Source organism: Oncorhynchus mykiss, chromosome 13, assembly GCF_057628025.1.
Source record: "Oncorhynchus mykiss isolate SJ-2025 chromosome 13, ASM5762802v1, whole genome shotgun sequence".
Classification (NCBI taxonomy): domain Eukaryota; kingdom Metazoa; phylum Chordata; class Actinopteri; order Salmoniformes; family Salmonidae; genus Oncorhynchus; species Oncorhynchus mykiss.
The window spans coordinates 2585941-2608096 of record NC_143034.1 but is presented as its reverse complement, the minus strand read 5'-3'; the positions used below and the strand labels follow the sequence as shown (position 1 = coordinate 2608096).

The window sequence follows — 22156 nt, the reverse complement described above, 5'->3', positions numbered from 1 at the left end:
TTCTTTATCCCCTTACACTTGTGTGTATAAGACAGTAGTTTTGGAATTGTTAGTTAGATTACTTGTTGGTTATTACTGCATTGTCGGAACTAGAAGCACAAGCATTTCGCTACACTCGCATTAACATCTGCTAACCATGTGTATGTGACAAATAAAATTTGATTTGATTTTGATTGATGGATTGTGTTGTGCAGTAAGCAGGTTCAGGTTTATAACTGTGGCTCCTTCCACCTTCAAAGAATAGGCAAGGGGGCCAACCATGGAGAATAGTAAGACACTTAATTATTTCTTTAACTATAATGTATTGTTTGTCCTTGTGGGTCCGTTCATGTTTTTCAGCATAAAGTACTCTGCAGCCACTTAGTGTGGTGTGGACACCAAGACCAAGATTGGTAAACACTGTTGAAGTGTATAAATGTAATACATACATGCAGTCAAAAGACAGGAATTTGATCTATCTGCATGGCAAATATCAGCAAGTTAAGCTTACAAAATTGCACATTCAATTTGCAATACATTTTTCAGCTAGCTAGATTCTATACATCCACTGTTTTACAAAATGACAGCCTGGTGTGCTGGCCATCTTTGATCCATTTCTTGTCTGTGTAGGGGTACCCCTCTCTCCTAGTATTTCTGTCTGCCATCTTTGCTGAAGAAAGTCTAACAGTCACTAGTGTAGCAGCAGCCTCCCCCGGTCCTAGTGCCGATGGAACGGTTGACGAAAAAAAGAAATCACAGAAAAAATATACGGACTGATATTGATTTATTTAGTGGGGGCTAATATATATTTTAGTTCTAGCGATGTCCCTGATTCCTACCCTTTAACTTTTTGTCTGATAATAAAATATACATTTAACTCAACTGCGTTACCCACTCCAGTCAGCAGATGGCGGTCTGAGACTTTAAGGTTATGCTGTTGGTGTGACGTATAATCTAGTGGACGGAACGCTTCTTTCAACAGCAACAGTAAGTTATCCACCTCGGTAGCTTGCTAGACAAAAAAGCTGAACCAGTAAAGCTCTTCAGACGCTTTCGTGTTTATTAGCCACTGTATTTTAAACACACTTCTTTTGTCTAGTTAGTTATCCGATTTAATTTAATATTTACGGCGTTGTTGTTATTAGTCAGCTAGCAGTCTGGTTAAGTTAGCATTAGCATAGCTAACATCCGCGACCATGCGGTCACTAAGCTACTCTCCTTCTGCTAAAGAAGAGGTGGATATCACAGTAAAACAAGAAGTAGAGGCCGTTACTGTGAAAGAAGAGGAAGACGCGTTCAGAGTGAAAAAGGAGGAGGATGTTACAGTAAAACGAGAGGAGGATGCAGTTTATAGAGTGAAAGAGGAGGAGAGAGAGATGACTGTTACATCGAAAAAGGAGGAAGAAGAGGAACCTGGATATCTGGGCCCGGTTTTCCGAATGCATCTTAAGGCTTCCAATGGTTCTAATGATGAATTTAGCCAAAATGTGATTTTGAGAAACCGTAACCTGACTAACACTAGTAAGTACTGTCTTAAAAACAGAGGCACAAACTCTGCAGTTGTTGAACTGATGTTTGGTGTTAAAGCAGAAATCTGCAATTGCTACATTCATGTTATGACTTTTAAATAATTTATTTATAGCCATTGATTCTTGAAGAATATAACACATGCTTCATGAGCTTAGTTCAACTGTTGTACCCCATCAGAACCCAGAATAAGCTTTTTTTTACTTTAATGTTTAGAAACAATGTAAATAAACACTGTATCGCCTCAAAATGTCAGCTCGGGGATATGAACTTGCAACCGGTTACTAGTCCAACGCTCTAACCACTAGGCTACCCTGCTGCCTCAACATGGTTAAAACTATAATGTTGATATCATTGATGGTCAGGCCTTGCATCCATAGGTCTGTCTGTAGTTACATTTCTCCAACCCCATAATCATTTTATTACCAAAACAGTGGTGAAATGACAGATTTGTTATTGTTTGAACTACAGATTGCTGGATTGTGTTTTTTTTTAAAAACCACAACAAAATGGCTGCCTAGAGACTTGGTAAACAGCTGAGGGATGGGGGGAAGGAGACCCATTGCTAACCACTCTCAAATTCATAGAGAACGATATTGTAGAAACCATAACCCAACACCGAGCGACCTCGTCAAGAAGTTCAGACATCTTGGCGTAACAGTTATAAGGTGTTGACTTGACAGTCACTGGACCCAGGTTTGAGTTCAGCTCAGGGCCTCTCCCTGAATTCACTACACTATGAATACAAAGACTGGCCATCCATGAGGTCATAATGATAATTTAACCAGTTTTCTAGGCTATATAGTATATTCTAGAATTCATCCATGATGTCATAATGATAGTTTAACCAGGTTTCTAGGCTATATAGTATATTCTAGAATTCATCCATGAGGTCAAAATGATAATTTAACCAGTTTTCTAGGCTATATAGTATATTCTAGAATTCATCCATGATGTCATAATGATAGTTGCTGACTTTTGCCTTATACCTGCAGCAAATGCCTCTACCCCGTCTTCTGGCTGGGCAGAGGACTTTAGGATTTTAGTTACTGCGGTGTAACAAGGGCCTAGCCGTGCGGCCCTACCAACCCTTCTATTTCTTCGTAATGGCCCTTCGCGTGAGTTGGGTTTGTTCCTTCGTTCATGTTGTCACTCCCTTATTTTCCGGTCTAGTATGAGGCCTTGGATAGATATACTCCCATTTAAATATTCAGAGTGTTATGGATTCTTCCTATAATTCCTTACCTTCAAGTCTCTTTTACCTCTGTATATATCAATACCTAATAACTTCTTCTATTGGTTATTATGCTCGTCAGCTAGTAGTCACTTGGAAACTAGTATTGGTATATATTTTGACACACAATGACAGTTTTTTATTTTACCTTTATTTTACTAGGCAAGTCAGTTAAGAACAAATTCTTATTTTCAATGACGGCCTAGGAACAGTGTTCAGGGGCAGAACGACAGATTTGTACCGTGTCAGCTCGGGGATTCGAACTTGCAACCTTTCGGTTATTAGTCCAACGCTCTAACCACTCGGCTACCCTGCTGCCCCAAATATTCTTTAATTGGTATTCTCACAGCACTAACGCTAGATTCCAAATTCCAATATCCTAATACACTTCCAACTCTGTGTATGGACTCAATATATTGTAACGGGTACTTGGCTGTTTCCTTGTATTGCTAATCACATCTGTACTTGATGTCTCACTGTGTGACTGCCGCTTTGTCTGTGATCAAGAGGTGTCTAGACCCCTGTGTTTCAAATATGGTTCTCGTCTAACAAAAAGCGTATAGTGCAATAGTACATTTACCTATGAGGATTCTCCATATGAAGTCTGTCTCATATGTCAGTGAGGATCATGCCTCTCTTATGATCTCTGTTCTCTTTATATACCTTTTTACAGGGAAGTTCGCAAGTTTCTGGAGCTGTGGCTAAACCACACTTTCACACTGACACTGCCCTGCTGCTTGCACCGGCCGCTTACTCGGGAACTGTAGATTGCTTACACTGAGTGCTTACTCGGGGACTGTAGATTGCTTACACTGAGTGCTTACTCGGGGACTGTAGATTGCTTACACTGAGTGCTTACTCGGGGACTGTAGATTGCTTACACTGAGTGCTTACTCGGGGACTATAGATTGCTTACACTGAGTGCTTACACTGGGATGGTAGATTGCTAATTACGTCATCTTAGACCTGTGTCTAAATGGAAGCTTCTTATTCTAAATCTAGGTAATGCACTACTAACTCCCATTCTGCTGCTTCCGTGTTACTGTTGGCTGATTCTACTTAATGATACCAGCTGGTTGTTTCTACCACTTGAGGCGGCGTAGGTGGCATGTCAAGCGTCAGCTGGGAGAAGTCTATGATAGGTATCTCCTCTGCTTCCCCCTGTTGTCCAGTTTCTGCAGGTGTGGTCCATGAGGTCCCGTGAATGCCTTGTGTTGCTGTACCCATTGCTTGATGGAGTGGGCAGATTCTTTTCATCTCTTGTCACACCAGATATACGACATCCATAACTAGTGGTTTCCTCATTAGCATGGAGGAGTTTATGCAATGAAATTGCCCTCGTGCCGCAATTTTAGAAAACACAAAGGGGCCTGTATTGTAGACCAAAAGTCTTCTACCACACTGCTTAGAGTTTCAACAACATGAATAACTTATTTCTAATCTACAATCTTAGATGTTACTACTAATGTGAAAACAAGACAAAATATGACTTCTTGCTCATTTTAAGACAAAAATTTTAACATTCATTACAGACGTCAATTGTTGTACAACATCATGGCTATGCTGTTGGCATCAACTTTTACACTGGATTACCACTGTTGTGGGCCTTTAATCATCTGTCTGACTTTGTTGTTCACACAGGAGAGAGACGTGACTATCGTGGATCCTCTGGGGAGCCTCAACAACCTCATGATGCTGAGGAGACAGAGAAGAGTCTCTCCAGATCAGAACACCTCAATAAACACCCGCAGAGACCCACAGGGAAGAAATCTCACTGCTGCTCTGACTGTGGGAAGAGATTCACAACATCAGGCATTAAAATTCATCAGAGAACACACACAGGAGAGAAATCTTATAGCTGTGGTCAATGTGGGAAGAGATTTTCTACATCTGGCAACCTGACTCAACACCAGAGAACACACACAGGAGAGAAACCTTATAGCTGTGATCAATGTGGGAGGAGATTTGCTACATCTGGCAACCTGACTCAACACCAGAGAACACATACAGGAGAGAAATCTTATAGCTGTGGTCAATGTTGGAGGAGTTATACAACATTAATCTCTCTGAAAGTACACCAGAGAACACACACAAGAAAGAAACGTTATAGCTGTGATCAATGTGGGAAGAGATTTTCTACAACTGGCCACCTGACTCAACACCAGAGAACACACACAGGAGAGAAACCTTATAGCTGTGATCAATGTGGGAAGAGATTTGCTACATCTGGCAACCTGACTCTACACCAGAGAAAACACACAGGAGAGAAACATTATAGCTGTGATCAGTGTGGGAGGAGATTTGCTACATCTGGCAACCTGACTCGACACCAGAGAACACACACAGGAGAGAAACCTTATAGCTGTGGTCAATGTGTGAGGAGATTTGCTACATCTGGCAACCTGACTCGACACCAGAGAACACACACAGGAGAGAAACCTTATATCTGTGGTAAATGTGGGAGGAGATTTAGTCGATCTGGAGATCTGACAGTGCACAAGAGAACACACACAGGAGAGAAATCTTATAGCTGTGGTCAATGTGGGAAGAGATTTGCTTCATCTGGCTCTCTGACTCTACACCAGAGAACACACACAGGAGAGAAACCTTATAGCTGTGGTCAATGTGGGAAGCGATTTGCTTCATCTGGCTATCTGACTCTACACCAGAGAACACACACAGGAGAGAAACCTTATAGCTGTGGTCAATGTGGGAGGAGTTTTTGTCGATCTGGAGATCTGACAGTGCACAAGAGAACACACACAGGAGAGAAACCTTATAGCTGTGGTCAATGTGGAAAAGGTTTTAGTCAATCTGGCTCTCTGGCTCAACACCAGAGAACACACAGGATTGAAATCTCATAGCTGTGACCAGAGATAATCTGATAAATGATCTCTGATCAAATATTAGAAAATACATACATGAAGTAGTTGTTTCATGATTTCAATGAATTAATGTCACAATGTAGAATTTTTTAACATTGTAGTAGGCGTATTGTAATGATTTCACAATGTAGAAGCCTAAACGTGTGCCCACTTGGATCAAATCAAATTTATTTATAAAGCCCTTCTTAAATCAGCTGATATCTCAAAGTGCTGTACAGAAACCCAGCCTAAAACCCCAAACAGCAAGCAATGCAGGTGTAGAAGCACGGTGGCTAGTAAAAACTCCCTAGAAAGTCCAAAATCTAGGAAAAACCCTAGAGAGGAACCAGGCTATGAGGGGTGGCCAGCCCTCTTCTGGCTGTGCCGGGTGGAGATTATAACAGAACATGGCCAAGATGTTCAAATGTTCATAAATGACCAGCATGGTCAAATAATAATAATCACAGTAGTTGTCGAGGGTGCAACAGATCAACACTTCAGGAGTAAATGTCAGTTGGCTTTTCATAGCTGATCATTAAGAGTATCTCTTCTGTTCCTGTTGTCTCTAGAGAGTTGAAAACAGCAGGTTTGGGATAGGTAGCACATCCGGTGAACGGGTCAGGGTTCCATAGCCGCAGGGAGAACAGTTGAAACTGGAGCAGCAGCACGGCCAGGTGGACTGGGGACAGCAAGGAGTCATCATGCCAGGTTGTCCTGAGGCCTGGTCCTATCTCGTTAGCATGTAGCATGACGCACTGATTGGTGTCACCTCGTTAGTCAGTATGTTTTACACCTGTGCTGGCTTGTCCATCTCGTTAGTGGGAAGGTGTTTCACCTGAGCTGGTCCAGGTTCTATTTAAGAGTGTCTGGCCCAGTGCTCCAGTTGTCTTGATAGATGTGGAGAGTCAACACCTTTAGTTGCACCACCGTTTTGGTTTAAAGATGTTTTCACTTCAGGTTGTAGCTTCTTTCTGAAGAGAGCTTTTTTTCTTCAAAAAAAAAAAATGAATACAAACAAGCAAACCTGGTCGGTTCCGGGGATTGGTATAGCAAATACCGTAAGATTTTCATGGACTGAAAAGGAGATGGAACCTTGGGGCAGGGAAACTTTTGGAAGGACCATATTGATGGGATGCCTCAGGATAGAGGTGAAGGAAGTACTCTGCCTTCAAGGCAACCCAAATGAAAAGGGTTTTGATGTGACGTTTCACAAGCAAGAGAAACATGATGATGTATTGAAGATGGCAAAGGAAGCGGAAAGAAAAGGACCCCTGTGCCATTATGCGGTGACCAGCCTGGCAAAGAACAACTTCAGGGTGGTCACCATAAACATGTACAATCCGCACGTGAAGGATGAAGAAGTGAGGGCCTTTCTGGGGAGGTACATGGACAATGTCTCCTCAGCGAGGTACCTCAGGGACTCCCTGGGTTTCTGGAACGGAAGGAGAGGGTTCCAGGCGTTACTCAGGGAGTCCCCGAAGAGTGTGGATGGCTACCTCCATCCTCCGGCGATGTTCTCCCTGGGGGCTGACAGGGGAACACTCTACTATGCACGTCAGCCCCCGTTCTGCAGGCGTTGTATGGCCAACGGCCATATCCTGGCCTCGTGCAGCGCCAAGAAATTTCGTTTTTGTGGGTCGGAAGAGCACGAGGCCAAGGAGTGTGACGAGCCCAAGGCTTGCCACGGGTGTGGCTCAAGAGCACACCTGTGGCGTGATTGCCCGGCTCGTCACAGGTCATACGCGTCTGCAGCTGGGGGGGGAGCGGGGGATGGGGGGAGGAAAGAGAGGACGCATGCGGATTGTACGGATGGCACAGGGGAAAGGACGAAGAAGGGAAGAAGGAAGAGGCAAAAAGAAAGAGGAGAGAAGATGGAAAGAAGGAAAAAGAAGGAGAGATTAAAAAGAAGGTGGAAGAACGTGGAGGAGCAGAGAAGAGGGAGAAGGGGACAGTGGTACGAGAAGGAGTGGAAGAGGGAACGGGGACAGTGACGAGGGAGGAGTGGAGGTGGGAGGGGAGGGGGTGGGGGGGGGAGATGGGGGGAAGGAGTGGGGGGACAGCCTGCCAGGCTTCCTCGAGGTCGAAATGAGGGATTTGGTGGAGGGGTTAGTGGGGATGGGACGTTGTGTCTCCCCGCTACCTCCTTCACCAAAGAAGAAAGGGATAAAGAGGGGGAGCTTGGCAGGAAGTGAGAGGGAGGGGGGTGTGGAGGGGGGGGGGGTATTTTGTCCTCCCGGTTTGCCTCAGCCCCTTGCATTTTAGTGGATGACTCCAGTGAGGGGTCGGTGGGTTGTTTGCTAGAAGGATCCCAACTCCTGTTTGGGGAGATGGGGTCCCCTATATGCAGCCCCGAGGCAAACAGGGAGGGGGGGATGGTGGGTGGGGAGGGAGGACCCAACACACTGCCTGGATCATGGGTTGGGATGAAGGACGGGGGGGCGTCAGGAGAGGAGAGGACGTCCCCGCCGGTGGAGATGGACCAGGGGAGCATCGGGTGAGTCTCCTGGTTTTTCTTTGGGTTTTGGGGTTTTTATTTGTTGTAAATAATTAAATGAATAGTTCTGTTTCTTTTTTTAGTCTAAATATTAGGGGGTTAAGGGATAATGTTAAAAGGAGGGTGTTTTTTTTGTTATTTAGAGGGTGTGGGGTTTGATTTCTGTTTTTTACAGGAGGCTCACCTGAGGGATGGTGGGGATGTGTGTAGATTTAAGAGGGAGTGGGATAAGGGGGAATCTTTTTGGGGGCATAGGAGGGGTGCACTCAACAGGAGTAGGGATTTTGTGTGGGCATAGAGAGGTTAAAATAGAGAACACTTTTGTAATAATGCAGGGTAGAGTTTTGGGGACAGATGTTAAGTTTAGAGAAGCTAGATATAGGTTAGTTGGGGTGTATGGGCCACAGGTGGCGGCAGACAGGAGGGAGATGTTACAAACAGGCACTTGGTGATAGGAGGAGACTTTAATATAGATTTAGGGTTAGGCGGTGATAGCAGTGCAGGTGCCATCTCTGGGCTAATGGCTTGCCATGGTCTGGTTGATGGTGGCCTGCACACTACTCCGGCAATGGTCGGTCCTACATGGCGCAACTCCAGGGGGGTTGCGCGGAGGCTCGACTACATTTTTGTATCCAGGTCTTTGGGTCAGTTGTCTGGGTGGCTGTTGCCTGTTTTCTTCACGGATCACGACGGGGTGTTCCTGCAGGTGGGGTCGCCAGTCTGCCTCTTCGGTAGGGGGTACTGGAAGTTAGATCGGGATATACTGGAGGAGCAGGCTTTCGTTGATGCATTTTTTTGTTTCTTTCGGAGGCTTGACGGCCTCCGGTCCATGTGCGAGGGGGTGTTAGAGTGGTGGGATTTAGTCAAAGGGAGGATAAGGGCTTTTATAATAGGATATTGTAGAAGGAAAAAAAGGGAGGAAAGGAGGGAGGTGGATCGTATCCAAAGGTTAATTGAACTCGAGTACGAGGCAGGCAACCTCGGCGGGTCGATTGGCTGGGAGAGATTCGCAGCCCTAAAGGCGCAGCTCAGGGAGCTGCAGGAGCAGAAGGCTCGAGCTTTCCTGGAGCGTGCGCATAGTGGCTTTCTAGAACATAATGAGACTTGTTCCGCTATGTTCTTTAATTCGGTTAGGGCCAGACAGAGTAGGAAGGTAATGAAGGGAGTTAGGGAAGAAAATGGTAGTATAGTAAGTAAACCAGAGGAAATGGTCAGGGTGACAACTGATCATTTCCAAGGTTTATTTAAGGAAAGGGAAATAGATGTAGAGCAGGGAAACGTGTTTTTAGAACACTTGTCCCGGCGGTTGCCAGAGGACATTAGAGACGTGATGGAGGCCCAGATCTCACTAGAAGAGGTTGAGAGCGCTCTTAGGAGGATGGGAAAAGGGAAGGTGCCTGGGATGGATGGGCTGCCGGCTGAGTTTTACCTCAAGTTTTGGGGTATACTTGGACCAGTGGTTCTCGAAGTCTTGAAGGCCATCCTTGAGACGGGGGTCCCGGGGGGATCAATGGCTGTTGGTGTGCTGTCACTTCTTTATAAGAAGGGGGAAGCAACTGACCTTGGCAACTGGTGGCCATTGACCATGCTGTGCGTAGATTACAAGATTCTTGCAAAGGTTTTAGCAGACCGGTTGCGCACAGCCCTTCCCTACGTCGTCCACGAGGATCAGACGTGCGGGGTAGAGGGCCGCTCTATAAGATGGAACCTACAGTTGATCAGGGATTCCATCGCTTGGGTTGAAGATAGAGGGCTGCCTTTAATGGTAGCAGCGCTAGATCAGGCGAAAGCTTTTGATCGCGTGAATAGATCTTTTCTATTCAGGGTGTTAGGTAGATTAGGATTTGGGGAGAAGTTTATAGGATGGATCCGTACTTTATATGTCGGAGCGGGGTGTCGAGTTAGTGTAAATAGTCACTTAGGTGACGTTTTTGACCTCTCGTCTGGGGTCAGGCAGGGATGCCCACTCTCGGCTCTCCTCTTCGTTCTGTACATGGAGCCTCTGGGGGCTGCCATTAGGGCAGACACAGGGGTGGAAGGCTTGTTGATCCCTGGAAGCGGTGGGCTGCGTGTTAAGATGACGCAGTACGCCGACGACACTTCCTTGCTGTTGTGCAAGGACTCGTGCCTGACAAGATCCCTTGCCATCTTTGGGGATTTCACCCGAGCGTCGGGAGCGGTTCTGAACCATGCAAAGTCTTCCGTCAAGTTTTTCGGAAGATGGCGCGGTAGAACGGATGTGCCCGGGGGGTTATCTCTCTGTGAAGGTGCCCTGAGGATTCTCGGGGTTCATTTTGAGACCTCCGGCTCAGCGACGCCAAACTGGAACATGCGTATCGCAGTGGTACAGAGGAAGCTAGCAATGTGGAAGGCTAGGTATTTGTCTTTTATGGGCAAAGTCCTGGTCCTAAAGGTGGATGTGTTGCCGTCTCTTTTGTATGTGGCATACATCTACCCATTGCCGGCTTGTCTGAGGAGGCCTCTAGTGAGGCTTGTGTTTCAGTTTATGTGGAGTGGCAGGTGCGAGTGGGTCGCCAGGGCACGCATGATCTGTCCCATCGGGGAGGGAGGTAGGGGGGAACCACATTTCCCCCTCAAGCTGGACGCCATTTTTGTTTCTTTCTTGTTGACGGAGCTTGCTCGTCCGGTTATACACCCGTCCGGTTACCTCCTGCGGGTGTTCTTCTCGTATAAGGCGAGAAGCGTAATGGTGTGGTCTAACGCGGGTCCTCGGGCAGCCGTGGCATTTTGGCCATGCGGCCAAGTGGCTGCGTGCGCACCCCGAGGTTGAAGTTGCCCGAGTAGGTTTAGACCACAGGCACCTGTACGAGGAGGTCAGGCAGGCAGGGAGTCCTGCGCCTGTAGCGGGCATCTCGTCAGTGGTCTGGGAGGGAGTGCAGGCGCGGGGCCTGGACAACAGGCTCAAGGACCTGAATTGGTTGGGCCTCCATAAGTGCTTGCCGGTACGTGCCATCTTGTACCGGTATAGTTTGGTGCAATCCCCCACCTGTCCAAGATCCTCTTGCGGCAGGGAGGAGACTGTGCGCCATGCCTTCTGGGACTGTGCCTTTGCCGGACTAGTCTGGGCTAGGGCACGGGTAATGCTAGGTGTGATTAGGAGTGATTTTGTTTTGACATGGGCTAGGCTAGAGAGAGGCGTAGGGAGAGCAAAGGGAACGGATAGGGACAGGTTTCTGCTCTGGCTTCTCATGAGTCTCTTTAAAAAGGGACTGTGGGAAGCCAGGCAGAATTTAGTCAAGACAGGGAGAGATTGGGGGGTGGAAGGGATAGTGAGAAGGGTGGAAGGTGATTTGAGGGGGAAGATGAAGAGGGAGGAGAGGAAGTGGGGGAAGCATGCGGCACGGGAGAGGTGGAAAGGGGGTTTAGGGCTGGGAGTGTTAGAGTGAGTTTGGTAAGGGGCTAGTTTAGGGAAGGGGAGATAGGGAAAGGGTTAGGTATTGGTTAGGTATGACGGGGAGGGACGATGCTCCCCTGAGGTTTGTTTTTGTTTGATGTCTTTGTAAATACAATTAATTAAGAATGAATGAGAATTATGATTTTGTAATAGTATGAATGGTATTGATTGTAATAAATTATTTTAACCACCTTTCTGGTTTACTTCCTGTCTTTAAGTTTGGTGTGGGTTTTTCTTTTGTTTTCCTCTTAGGCATGTTTAGTGGGTCTCATGGTGGGTGTCTTTTAGGTCCCAGTTGTTGTTACTAGTCAATTTTCAGTCGACACCCTCAGTGTCTTTCAGAACCCCTCCTAAAAAACAAGCTAATATTTTGGGTTTGGATATTGCATCCAAATAATATTTTAATCAATGGCATTTCCTAAGAATGCTCATTAGTCTTTCAGTTATTATTGTTTGTGTACTAAATATTTCTGTTTATTTTCATTGTTTTTTCCTGTGAACCCGTTGGTTTGTATCCTTGTCTGAAATGGGCTGTATAAATAAAGCTTGATTTGATTTGAACATATTGTAAGACAAATGAACCCAATGACTGGCAATCAACAGACTAGCAAAACATATCTTAGTATGATAAAACACTACATGGTATGTAAGTTTAGTATCACTTTTCAACCAACTCAGTTCATTTGTTGAAACTGAAATGTTTTGAAATCAACAATCCGTCAAAGGATTCAACTACTGGATCAAACAGATCAATCCCACTTTTCCAGCCTGCTGAAGGCGTGGTGGAGTGGTAAACACCACCCCCGGCTCTACCAGGGGCTTGAGGTGGTCTCTCACAGATCTGCTTATGTCATGTTCTGTGGCCTTGCTGTTCCATTTCTTGACTGCCCCTGTAACACAGAAACACATTTAGTCATATTATATAGATGCACAATCGAGAGCATCCTGTCGGGCTGTATCACTGCCTGGTACGGCAACTGCTCCGCCCACAACCGCAAGGCTCTCCAGAGGGTAGTGAGGTCTACACAACGCATCATCGGGGGCAAACTACCTGCCCTCCAGGACACCTACACCACCCGATGTCTCAGGAAGGCCATAAAGATCATCAAGGACAACAACCACCAGAGCCACTGCCTGTTCACCCCGCTATCATCCAGAAGGCGAGGTCAGTACAGGTTCATCAAAGCTGGGACCGAGAGACTGAAAAACAGCTTCTATCTCAAGGCCATCACTGTTAAATAGCCACCACTAATATAGAGTGGCTGCTGCCAACATACTGACACAACTCCAGCCACTTTAATAATGGAAATTGATGTAAAAAATGTATCACTAGCCACTGTTAACAATGCCACTTAATATTTTTACATACCCTACATTACTCATCTCATATGTATATGAATATACTGTACTCTATATCTACTGCATCTTTATGTAATGCATGTATCACTAGCCACTTTGTTTACATACCCTACATTACTCATCTCATATGTATATACTGTACTCGATACCATCTTGCCTATGCCGTTCTGTACCATCACTCATTCATATATCTTTATGTACATATTCTTTATCCCTTTACACTTGTGTGTATAAGGTAGTAGTTGTGGAATTGTTAGGTTAGATTATTACTGCATTGTCAGGACTAGAAGCACAAGCATTTTAGCTTCCAGAACTCTCATCCCCTTGGAACAAAAAAACCTCTCCAATGAGTCTCCAATACGGAAAAAATGTGCAGTCAAAATAAATTGTGATCCATGGCAACGCACTGGCTAAACGCAAAACTGGTTGACTGCCCACCCTTGAGACAATCAGCAACCAACTCCTGCAATATCCGTAGTAACTATCCACCTTACTTCTCGCTCTCTTTTCAGGGTTCACTCGATAGGAAAGTTGTTGGATCGGGCCCAGTCCCCAATGTCATGCATTTGGGTTAGCACATTGAGAATGAATCCTGATATTCTAAAAGCAGGGCAACATTGTCAATATAATTGTACCCAAAAATGGTCAGCTGGTTGCATAAATAATAATTATTACTAAATGTTACATGAATTGTAAATATGAAATATCAAAACCAAATGTACACCCCTTTGTTAATATGTATTGGCAATACTTCACTTAATGGTGAGGAATGGAATAATAAAACATGTATATTTTGTCAGGCTGAATGTTTGAAATATGAGGTGATTTGAGACATGCTTCTTCAGTAGTGGAATAAAGACAATTAGCATTTGAATGTTGTCAAGAAATACTGGAGTGATGTCAGATTGTTAATAAAACTGATTATAGACCAATTTATTATACTGCTTTCATCTGCAACAATTATTATATTACATGTATTTTTTTAACCAAGCAGCTTTTTCAACTAGTAGAAAACAGCTAGCTACATTTTGAAGTGCTGCATTTTGATTAAAGTGGGTCACCAACACAGTAAGGGTAACACAGCTATTTTTTGTTACTCACTTTGTTAAATAATATTTCAATTCAGAGCCTGGATTTTCCCCTGAGGCTAATATCCATATCATGCTGCAATCAATTGAACAGGGCAAACGATAAGGTAGAACATCATTAAAATACTCCTACTACAATGTTAAAACATTCTACATTGTGACATCATTAAAATACTCCTACTACAATGTTAAAACATTCTACATTGTGACATCATTAAAATACTCCTACTACAATGTTAAAACATTCTACATTGTGACATTATTTCAGTGATATCATGAAACAACTTCTTCATGCATGTATTTTCTGATGTTTGATCAGAGATCTGTTATCAGAGTATCTCTTGTCACATTGATCACAGCTAAAATGTTTCTCTCCTGTGTGTGTTCTCTGGTGTTGAGTCAGATTGCTAGCTTGAACAAAACTCCTCCCACATAAATCACAAGTATAAGGTTTCTCTCATGTGTGTGTTCTCTGGTGTTGAGTCAGATGGCTAGCTTGAACAAAACTCCTCCCACATTGATCACAGCTATAAGGTTTCTCTCCTGTGTGTGTTCTCTGGTGTACTGTCAGAATGCTAGATGTAGTAAAACTCCTCCCACATTGATCACATCTAAGGTTTCTCTCCTGTGTGTGTTCTCTGGTGCTGAGTCAGATTGCTAGCTTGAACAAAACTCCTCCCACATTGATCACAGCTATAAGGTTTCTCTCCTGTGTGTGTTCTCTGGTGTTGAGTCAGATGGCTAGCTTGAACAAAACTCCTCCCACATTGATCACAGCTGTAAGATTTCTCTCCTGTGTGTGTTCTCTGGTGTATTGTCAGACCATTAGATCTAGTAAAAGTCCTGCCACATTGACCACAGCTATAAGGCTTCTCTCCTGTGTGTGTTCTGTGGTGTTCAGTCAGATGGCTAGATTTAACAAAACTCCTCCCACATTGATCACAGCTATAAGGTTTCTCTCCTGTGTGTGTTCTATGGTGTTCAGTCAGATGGCTAGATTGAACAAAACACCTCCCACATTGATCACAGCTATAAGGTTTCTCCCCTGTGTGTGTTCTCTGGTGTAATGTCAGACCGCTAGATGTGGTAAAACTCCTCCCACATTGACCACAGCTATAAGGTTTCTCTCCTGTGTGTGTTCTCTGGTGTATTTTAAGTTCTGATGAAGATTTGCAACCTTTCCCACAGTCAGAGCAGCAATGAGATTTCTTCCCTGTGGGTCTCTGCTGGTGTTTCTTGAGGTGTTTTGAAGTGGAGAGACTCGCCTCTGCCTCGTCAGCATCATGAGGTTGTTGAGGCCCCCCAGAGGATCCACGATAGTTAAGTCTCTCTCCTGTGTGAACAAAAAGTCGGACAGTTGGTTTAAGGCCCACAACAGCAAAAATACACTGTAAAAAGGAGATGCCAACAGCGTAGCCATTATGTCGTACAAACAATGATGTCTGTAATGAATGAGAATTATTTGACATTTGTCTGGACAGTCAAGTGAACAGCAATAGTTATATTTTGTCTTGTTTTCCCATTAGTAGTAACATCGATGATTGTATGCAAGAAATACGTTTTTAAAGTTGTTGAAATCCTAAACAGTGTGCCAGACAACTTTTGGTCTCCAATATAGGCACCTTTCTGTAGGTCTATGTTGTTGTTAGGTGAAGTTATGGGTCCTACGGTAGGTCTATGGTATAACGAGCGGTTGCTGCATTAGCATGGAGGAGTTTATGCATGGAAAAATGTTATGCTCTGCTCTGATCCAGTGGAAATGTCATACAATACCTGATTACTTCTTATCCCTTTCACAAATAGCTTACAGCTGTGTCTGTCCCAAACTATTTCATACAATGTTGCCATCACGTTTCGGACAGACCTAGGTGATAATTGATACACTGTTTAAAGTTCTATGTAGACAGGCCATGCACAGCCAATGTGATTTATTTTTATCTGGATATTTTCTAGATGTTTTTATTTGTTGGCTTAATGTAGGCTATTTTTACATAGTTGTCAATGGCAGTAAACATTATTTAGACATAATTTTCATTTATATAGAATGTATATTAATCACAGACAATGATTTTGAGATGCATTAAAAATGTAACTGTTCCAGTAAAATGTGAATATGAAAATCATAACTGGCACCAGATCAGTAGAAATGGTTAGATAAATGTTCACTCCAAATGGAAAACGTTGCCGACTGCTGTTTTAGTCTATTACTGGAAACTTCAGGAGCATAACATCAGAATTTATGAAGGCCAGCAGCAGCGGGAAGAGGAAGAGTTCTCTTCTTCTTATGGTTATCCTATCTTGATCTCTGGTTCCCTCAAGTAATTTGTGTTTCTCAATTATTTAATAAAAACGGGGGATTCCTATGTTGATGATGTAAAGAATATTTGCTGCTCTGTGTTGTGTCATGAGGAGCAACCAGAAGCTGCACGCATTTATGAAATTGCTTATTAGAAATTGCTTATAGACTGTGTGGGATAAAAAATGGCCGTGTCCAACTCTGCTTGCTCCCTCGACTCAGCTACCAACCAGCAATCTCCAACAGGGCCCTTTACCTGTATCAATAGACACTTCATAGTGAGCTACAGGTAGGAATCAGCAATGAATCCCAAAAATGAGCCAACTATGGGAGGGGTAACAAATCTTCGTGGACAAATCTCAATGTATTACTGCTACCCTGGGGAGATTGCTATACCCCTTGAACATCGGCTCCAACCCTCGTCGGATGTGGCAGGCTTGCCATCAGACTACAAAGGGAAGCACAGCCAATAGCTGCCCAGTGACACAAGCCTACAGGTCGAGCAAAATAAGGTAAGTAACACTGAAACATGCATGAGAGCATCAGCTGTTCTGGACAACTTTGTGATCACGCTCTCCACAGCCGATGTGAGTAAGACCTTGAACAGGTTAACATTCACAAAGCCGCAGGGCCAGACGGATTACCAGGACGTGTACTCCAAGCATGCGCTGACCAACTGGCAAGGGTCTTCACTTACATTTTCTTCCCCTGTCTGAGTCTGTAATACCAACATGTTTCAAGCAGACCACCATAGTGTTCTAGCAGTTTCTAAAATTGCGTTTCCATTGCCCTCACTGCTGCAGTGATAAATTGCATTAATAATAAACTAATAAGACATCTAAGAAGCTAGACATCATTGTGAAGGCGGCAAACAGATTTCTGGATCCCCAGGACTTCAGACAAAATGTTACAGGGAGTACTGAATGAAGAAGTTCCCCCCTCCCAGGTTCCTGAACCTGTGTAGGGATCTGAATAGCACCATTTTTCTTTGAAATTCAGGGTAGTGGAGTGAACTTGGGAAGTGTTTATTTTTTATTTTACGTAATTAGTATGATTTGTTAATCCCATTTTTTTTGCGTTTTGGTTATTTTTACAACCCCGTACAGTAGGTGGCAGCAATACACCTGATGAGTGTAGTCTGACAATAAACCTCAGAATAAGACATGGTAGGAACCAAAGTGTCGGTCAGTGTTTCCAGTTGAGCCTAATTAGATGTTACATTACATTTTGTTTTCTTACTTCATGTAGCCTGCTAGCTAACCAACATCTTCATACTTCGCTTACTCCTCTCTGATAAGATACCGCTTCACAAACATGCTTATCTAGGCCTACACCAGCACTGGTACCAGGCAGTATTAGCTAGCTATGTTTGCTCTGACTCTTAATACATTTAGCAAGCTAGCTAGCCCGCTAACTAGCGATTAGCAGCTAACATTATTTAAGCAACACCTTGCTAAAAGAGAATATTTCACCTTTAATGTAATGGCATGAAAATAATTGCTGGAATATTATACAATGACTTATCAACAGCTCTAACAATTTGACCCCCACAGGAAATCTACACTGGCAGTTATAGAAAGACCCATTTACTATATAACCAGTACGACATCCGGGAACTTTTGGCATACTAACTATATCACTCTATGACCAATAAGCATACTATATACTCAATTAACATCACAAATAGTACGGTTAGTATGAGTATTCTAACACAGCTAATGACTTCTCAACAGCTCTAACAATTTGACCCCTACAGGAAATCTACACTGGCAGTTATAGAAAGACCCATTTACTATATAACCAGTACGACATCCGGGAACTTTTGGCATACTAACTATATCACACTATGATCAATAAGCATACTATATACTCAATTAACATCACAAATAGTACAGTTAGTATGAGTATTCTAACACAGCTAATGACTTCTCAACAGCTCTAACAATTTGACCCCTACAGGAAATCTACACTGGCAATTATAGAAAGACCCATTTACTATATAACCATTGATTCTTGACGAATATAACTTATAAATGCCTCAACTGTTTCAGCCGTATTACCCCACCAGAAACCAAAACATAAGCTCATATAACACCACTGTTTGTAAACTAATACTATATGGCTGAGGAGTAGGGTTGATCCAAGCGTTCTGACCTCACAATGACAGTAAAGCACCCAAGCTAACTGGCTAACGTTGGATAGCTTGCTAGACACAAATCAGAGAAAACCTCACTCGTACCATTTTATTTGCCCTAGCAGAGCTGGTTAGTCTGTTTTCATGTTATCCAGAGCGTTGGTGACTAACTGTGCTGCTGGCAACAATTTCATTTGAGCATTTTTTGCAGATGTTTACTGACACCGGCCATATTCAACGGGTGTTGAGTGTTATTAAATCCATCAGTTATTCTGCTCTCCAATCAATTTAATAAACATTTGGTAGTTAGTTAGAATATAGTTACTATACTGGCAAGTACTTTATTACATTGCTCAACATTTGTCATAATTATTTAACCTCTAGTGACACCACAGCCCGTGAACGGGACCGTTATCATCTGACACTAATTAGCATAACACAACGGACATAAATCTTCCTAGAAAATATTCCTATTCATGAAAATCACAAGTGAAATATATTGGAACACAGCTTAGCCTTTCGTTTATCACCCTGTCATCTCAGATTTTCAAAATATGCTTTACAGCCAAAGCTAGACAAGCCTTTGTGTAAGTTTATCGATAGCCTAGCATAGCATTATGCCTTGCTAGCAGCAGGCAACCTTGTCACGGAAATCAGAAAATAAATCAAATTAAATCGTTTACCTTTGATGAACTTCGGATGTTTTCACTCACGAGACTCCCAGGTAGAGAGCCAAAGTTCATTTTTTCCCAAAGGATTATTTTTGTAGGCGAAATAGCTCCGTTTGTTCTTCACGTTTGGCTGAGAAATCGACCGGAAATTGCAGTCATGACAACTCCGAAAAATATTCCAAATTAGCTCCATAATATCGACAGAAACATGGCAAACGTTGTTTATAATCAATCCTCAGTGTTTTTCAAATATCTATTCGATAATATATCAACCGGGACAATTGGTTTCTCAGTAGAAGCGATTGGAAAAATGGCTACCTCTGTATTTTATGCGAGAATTTCTCAGGGAGCGTCAGGTGACCACTTGCGCAATGAAGCCGCCTACGGGTATTTTTCAATATAAATGCGTAAAACTATGTCACAATGCTGTAGACACCTTGGGGAATACGTAGAAAGCGTAATCTGGTTGATAGGGCATTCACAGCTCAATAGGGACACATCGGAACGCAGGGCTTTCAAAAGATGAGTCACTTCCAGATTAGATTTTTCTCAGGCTTTCGCCTGTAACATCAGTTCTGTTATACTCAGACAATATTTTTTACAGTTTTGGAAACTTTAGAGTGTGTTCCATCCTAAGCTGTCAATTATATGCATATTCTAGCATCTTGTCCTGATATCCTGTTTCATTTGGGAACGTTATTTTTCCAAAAATGAAAATACTGCACCCTAGTACCAACAGGTTTTTAAAGCAGTTCATTTGTATCCGCTCTCGTTGGACTTTGGCTGAATATTTTCCTCCATTTTCTTCAAATCTGAAATTGATGTGAAGTCACGCCCATTTCCCAAAGAATTGCATTATGGGCCGTAAAGTACTGCGTGTATATTTCATATTTTGGTGAATTTAGTACGACATCCAGGAACTTTTGGCATACTAACTACATCATACTATGACCAATAAGCACACTATATACTCAATTAACATCAAATAGTACAGTTAGTATGAGTATTCTAACACAGCTCAGGTCCCTAGGCAGCCATTTTGTTTGTTGAAAAACTAGGTGGCCCCTTTAAAAAAGACACACAACATTCAATCAACCAATCTGCAGTTCAACCAATAACAAAGCTGTAATTACACCACTATTTTGGTAATAAGATGAAGGATGGGGCTGGAGAAATGTAACTACTCTCAAATTCATAGACAGACCTATGGATGCAAGGACTGACCATCCATGATATCAACATTATAGTTTCAACCATGTTGAGGCTATACAGTGTTGATTTACATTGTTTCTAAACATTGGAGCAAAAAAAGCTTATTTGGGGTTCTGATGTGGTAAACAGTTGAACTAAGCTCATAAGGCATGTGTTATATGCCTATGGATGTAGCAATTGCAAATTTCCCCTTTAACACCACACATCAGTTCAACAACTGCAGAGTTTGTGCTTCTGTTTTTAAGACAGTACTTACTAGTGTTAATCAGGGCCAGTTCATCGTTAGAACCATCGGACGCCTTAAGATGCGCTTGGGAAACCGGGCCCAGATATCCAGTTTCCTCCTCTTCTACATTTTTCGATGACACAGTCACCTCCCCCTCCACTTCTTTCACTTTGACCTCTTTCTCTTCTTCTTTCACGATAACAGCCTCAACCTCTACTTGTTTTTGTATTGTAACAGCCTCCTCTTCCACGAGAGCGTCTTTCTCCATCCAGCAGGCAGACCACCTCTTCTTCATCATCATCATCATCAGGAACGGGGTTAAGTTTGAGACTGGAGCTATGAGGCATGTACTGAAGTCGCTAAGCGGTATAATTCAAAGCAGAGTCCCTTTATCAGCAGCACGTGATCAATGACGTCTGAAGAATCATTTCGTTGAACACCTGATTGGTATTGATGAATTTGGGCTCGTTCGACATTGCAGCCGCCAGTGCAGGTGGCTGCTGACTGACTAATTTACAAATCACTTAATTTATAAATCACCTTGCGCCATAAATAACTACTCATTATTATTTATAAATCAGTCAGCCAGTCACCGTTTACCCACAATGCAGCATGGACTTGATGCTCTCGATCAGGGCCCGTGGTTTCGTAGAAGACATGAAGGCTACGCTGCTACCGTGTGGGACATCATCTTTCAAAATGTGGCTGTTCTAAATTCTGTGTCGCTCAAAGCCTTGAGTAATGAACCTATTTATTTATTTTTAAATTATTATCTGGAAAGAGCCAATACTTCAGAAAGCTTTGTTTCCCCATCACTACTTTTCAGCATGTTTTCTGTGAATTCGACCTCGGGAGTTTTGTAACTTTTTACACCTTGGCTTACTGTTAGATGGGTTATAATTGGTCTCCGGTAGTTGGTCTCTGCTGACCGTAACCGCGCTGGTTGGTTATGCTGTTTAGGCTAATAGCTAGTTGGCTAAATAGCTAACGTTAGCTGGCTGTCTAAGATAACTGCATATAGCTAACATTCTTTGATTGGTTAGATGGCATTATGTCTTTCCAAAACGTTGGTTTACTTTAATCACTCAAGTCATGAGTGCAAACGATTGGTTTCATTTAAAGTTATACATTTTAAGTTATTTCTGTTGTAGTTAACATCATAGGTAAGGATTGGTTGATTTCCAGTTTTTAAGTATGGTATTTAAGATGATTGATGAGAAAAGTATAGTCCAACCATCTGGTAACTTGTTTCATGCGCATTAAAGGTGAGGGTGAATTTCAGATGTTCACTGCTTGTATTGATGAAGGAGTGGAATCGATGAAGTTCCTCTGCTGTCCCCTGGAATAGAAAGAACACATTCTTCTCTAACATACAGTAACACATAATTAGATGCTATTTTTTTTAAACTACAATGACCATAATGACCTAAGCGCCTACTTGTCTTGTCTGTGTTTCTTTTACACCGGCTACATAAAAGAGACTGAAGAATGTGTAACAGTATAGCTTACGTCCCTCTCCTCGCCCCTACCTGGGCTCGAACCAGGGACTCTGCACACATAAACAACTGCCTCCCACGAAACATCGTTATCATCGCTATTAGCGCACACCCCGCTAACTAGCTAGCCATTTCACATCGGTTACAAATGCACAATGGTC

At 43.1% G+C, this 22156-nt stretch overlaps 1 protein-coding gene and 1 pseudogene across 2 annotated transcripts; one reads left to right on the top strand and one right to left on the bottom strand.

The window, feature by feature from the left end:
• Nucleotides 1-820: 820 nt before the first annotated feature.
• On the top strand, nucleotides 821-7492 carry LOC118938503 (uncharacterized; annotated as a pseudogene). Its single transcript, XR_016485548.1, has 2 exons — nucleotides 821-1500; nucleotides 4382-7492. The product of XR_016485548.1 is annotated as an uncharacterized LOC118938503 (transcript).
• Nucleotides 7493-8909: 1417 nt separating this feature from the next.
• On the bottom strand, nucleotides 8910-20800 carry LOC118936434 (uncharacterized). The gene is made up of 2 exons (XM_090194556.1): nucleotides 20530-20800; nucleotides 8910-15293 (listed from the first exon to the last, which is right to left on the bottom strand). The coding sequence occupies exons 1-2, from the start codon at nucleotides 20798-20800 to the stop codon at nucleotides 14572-14574; spliced, it is 993 nt and encodes a 330-aa protein (XP_090050682.1). The 3' UTR covers nucleotides 8910-14571.
• Between the last annotated feature and the right edge of the window lie 1356 nt (nucleotides 20801-22156).

Bases quoted from the DNA above. Each gene is read 5' to 3' on its own strand.
- LOC118936434 (XM_090194556.1), bottom strand. From the start codon at position 20,800: ATGATGATGAAGAAGAGGTGGTCTGCCTGCTGGATGGAGAAAGACGCT. The intron at 15,294-20,529 runs GTAAGTACTGTC...TTGTTCACACAG, and splicing joins ACTGGCCCTGATTAACACTA to GAGAGAGACTTAACTATCGT.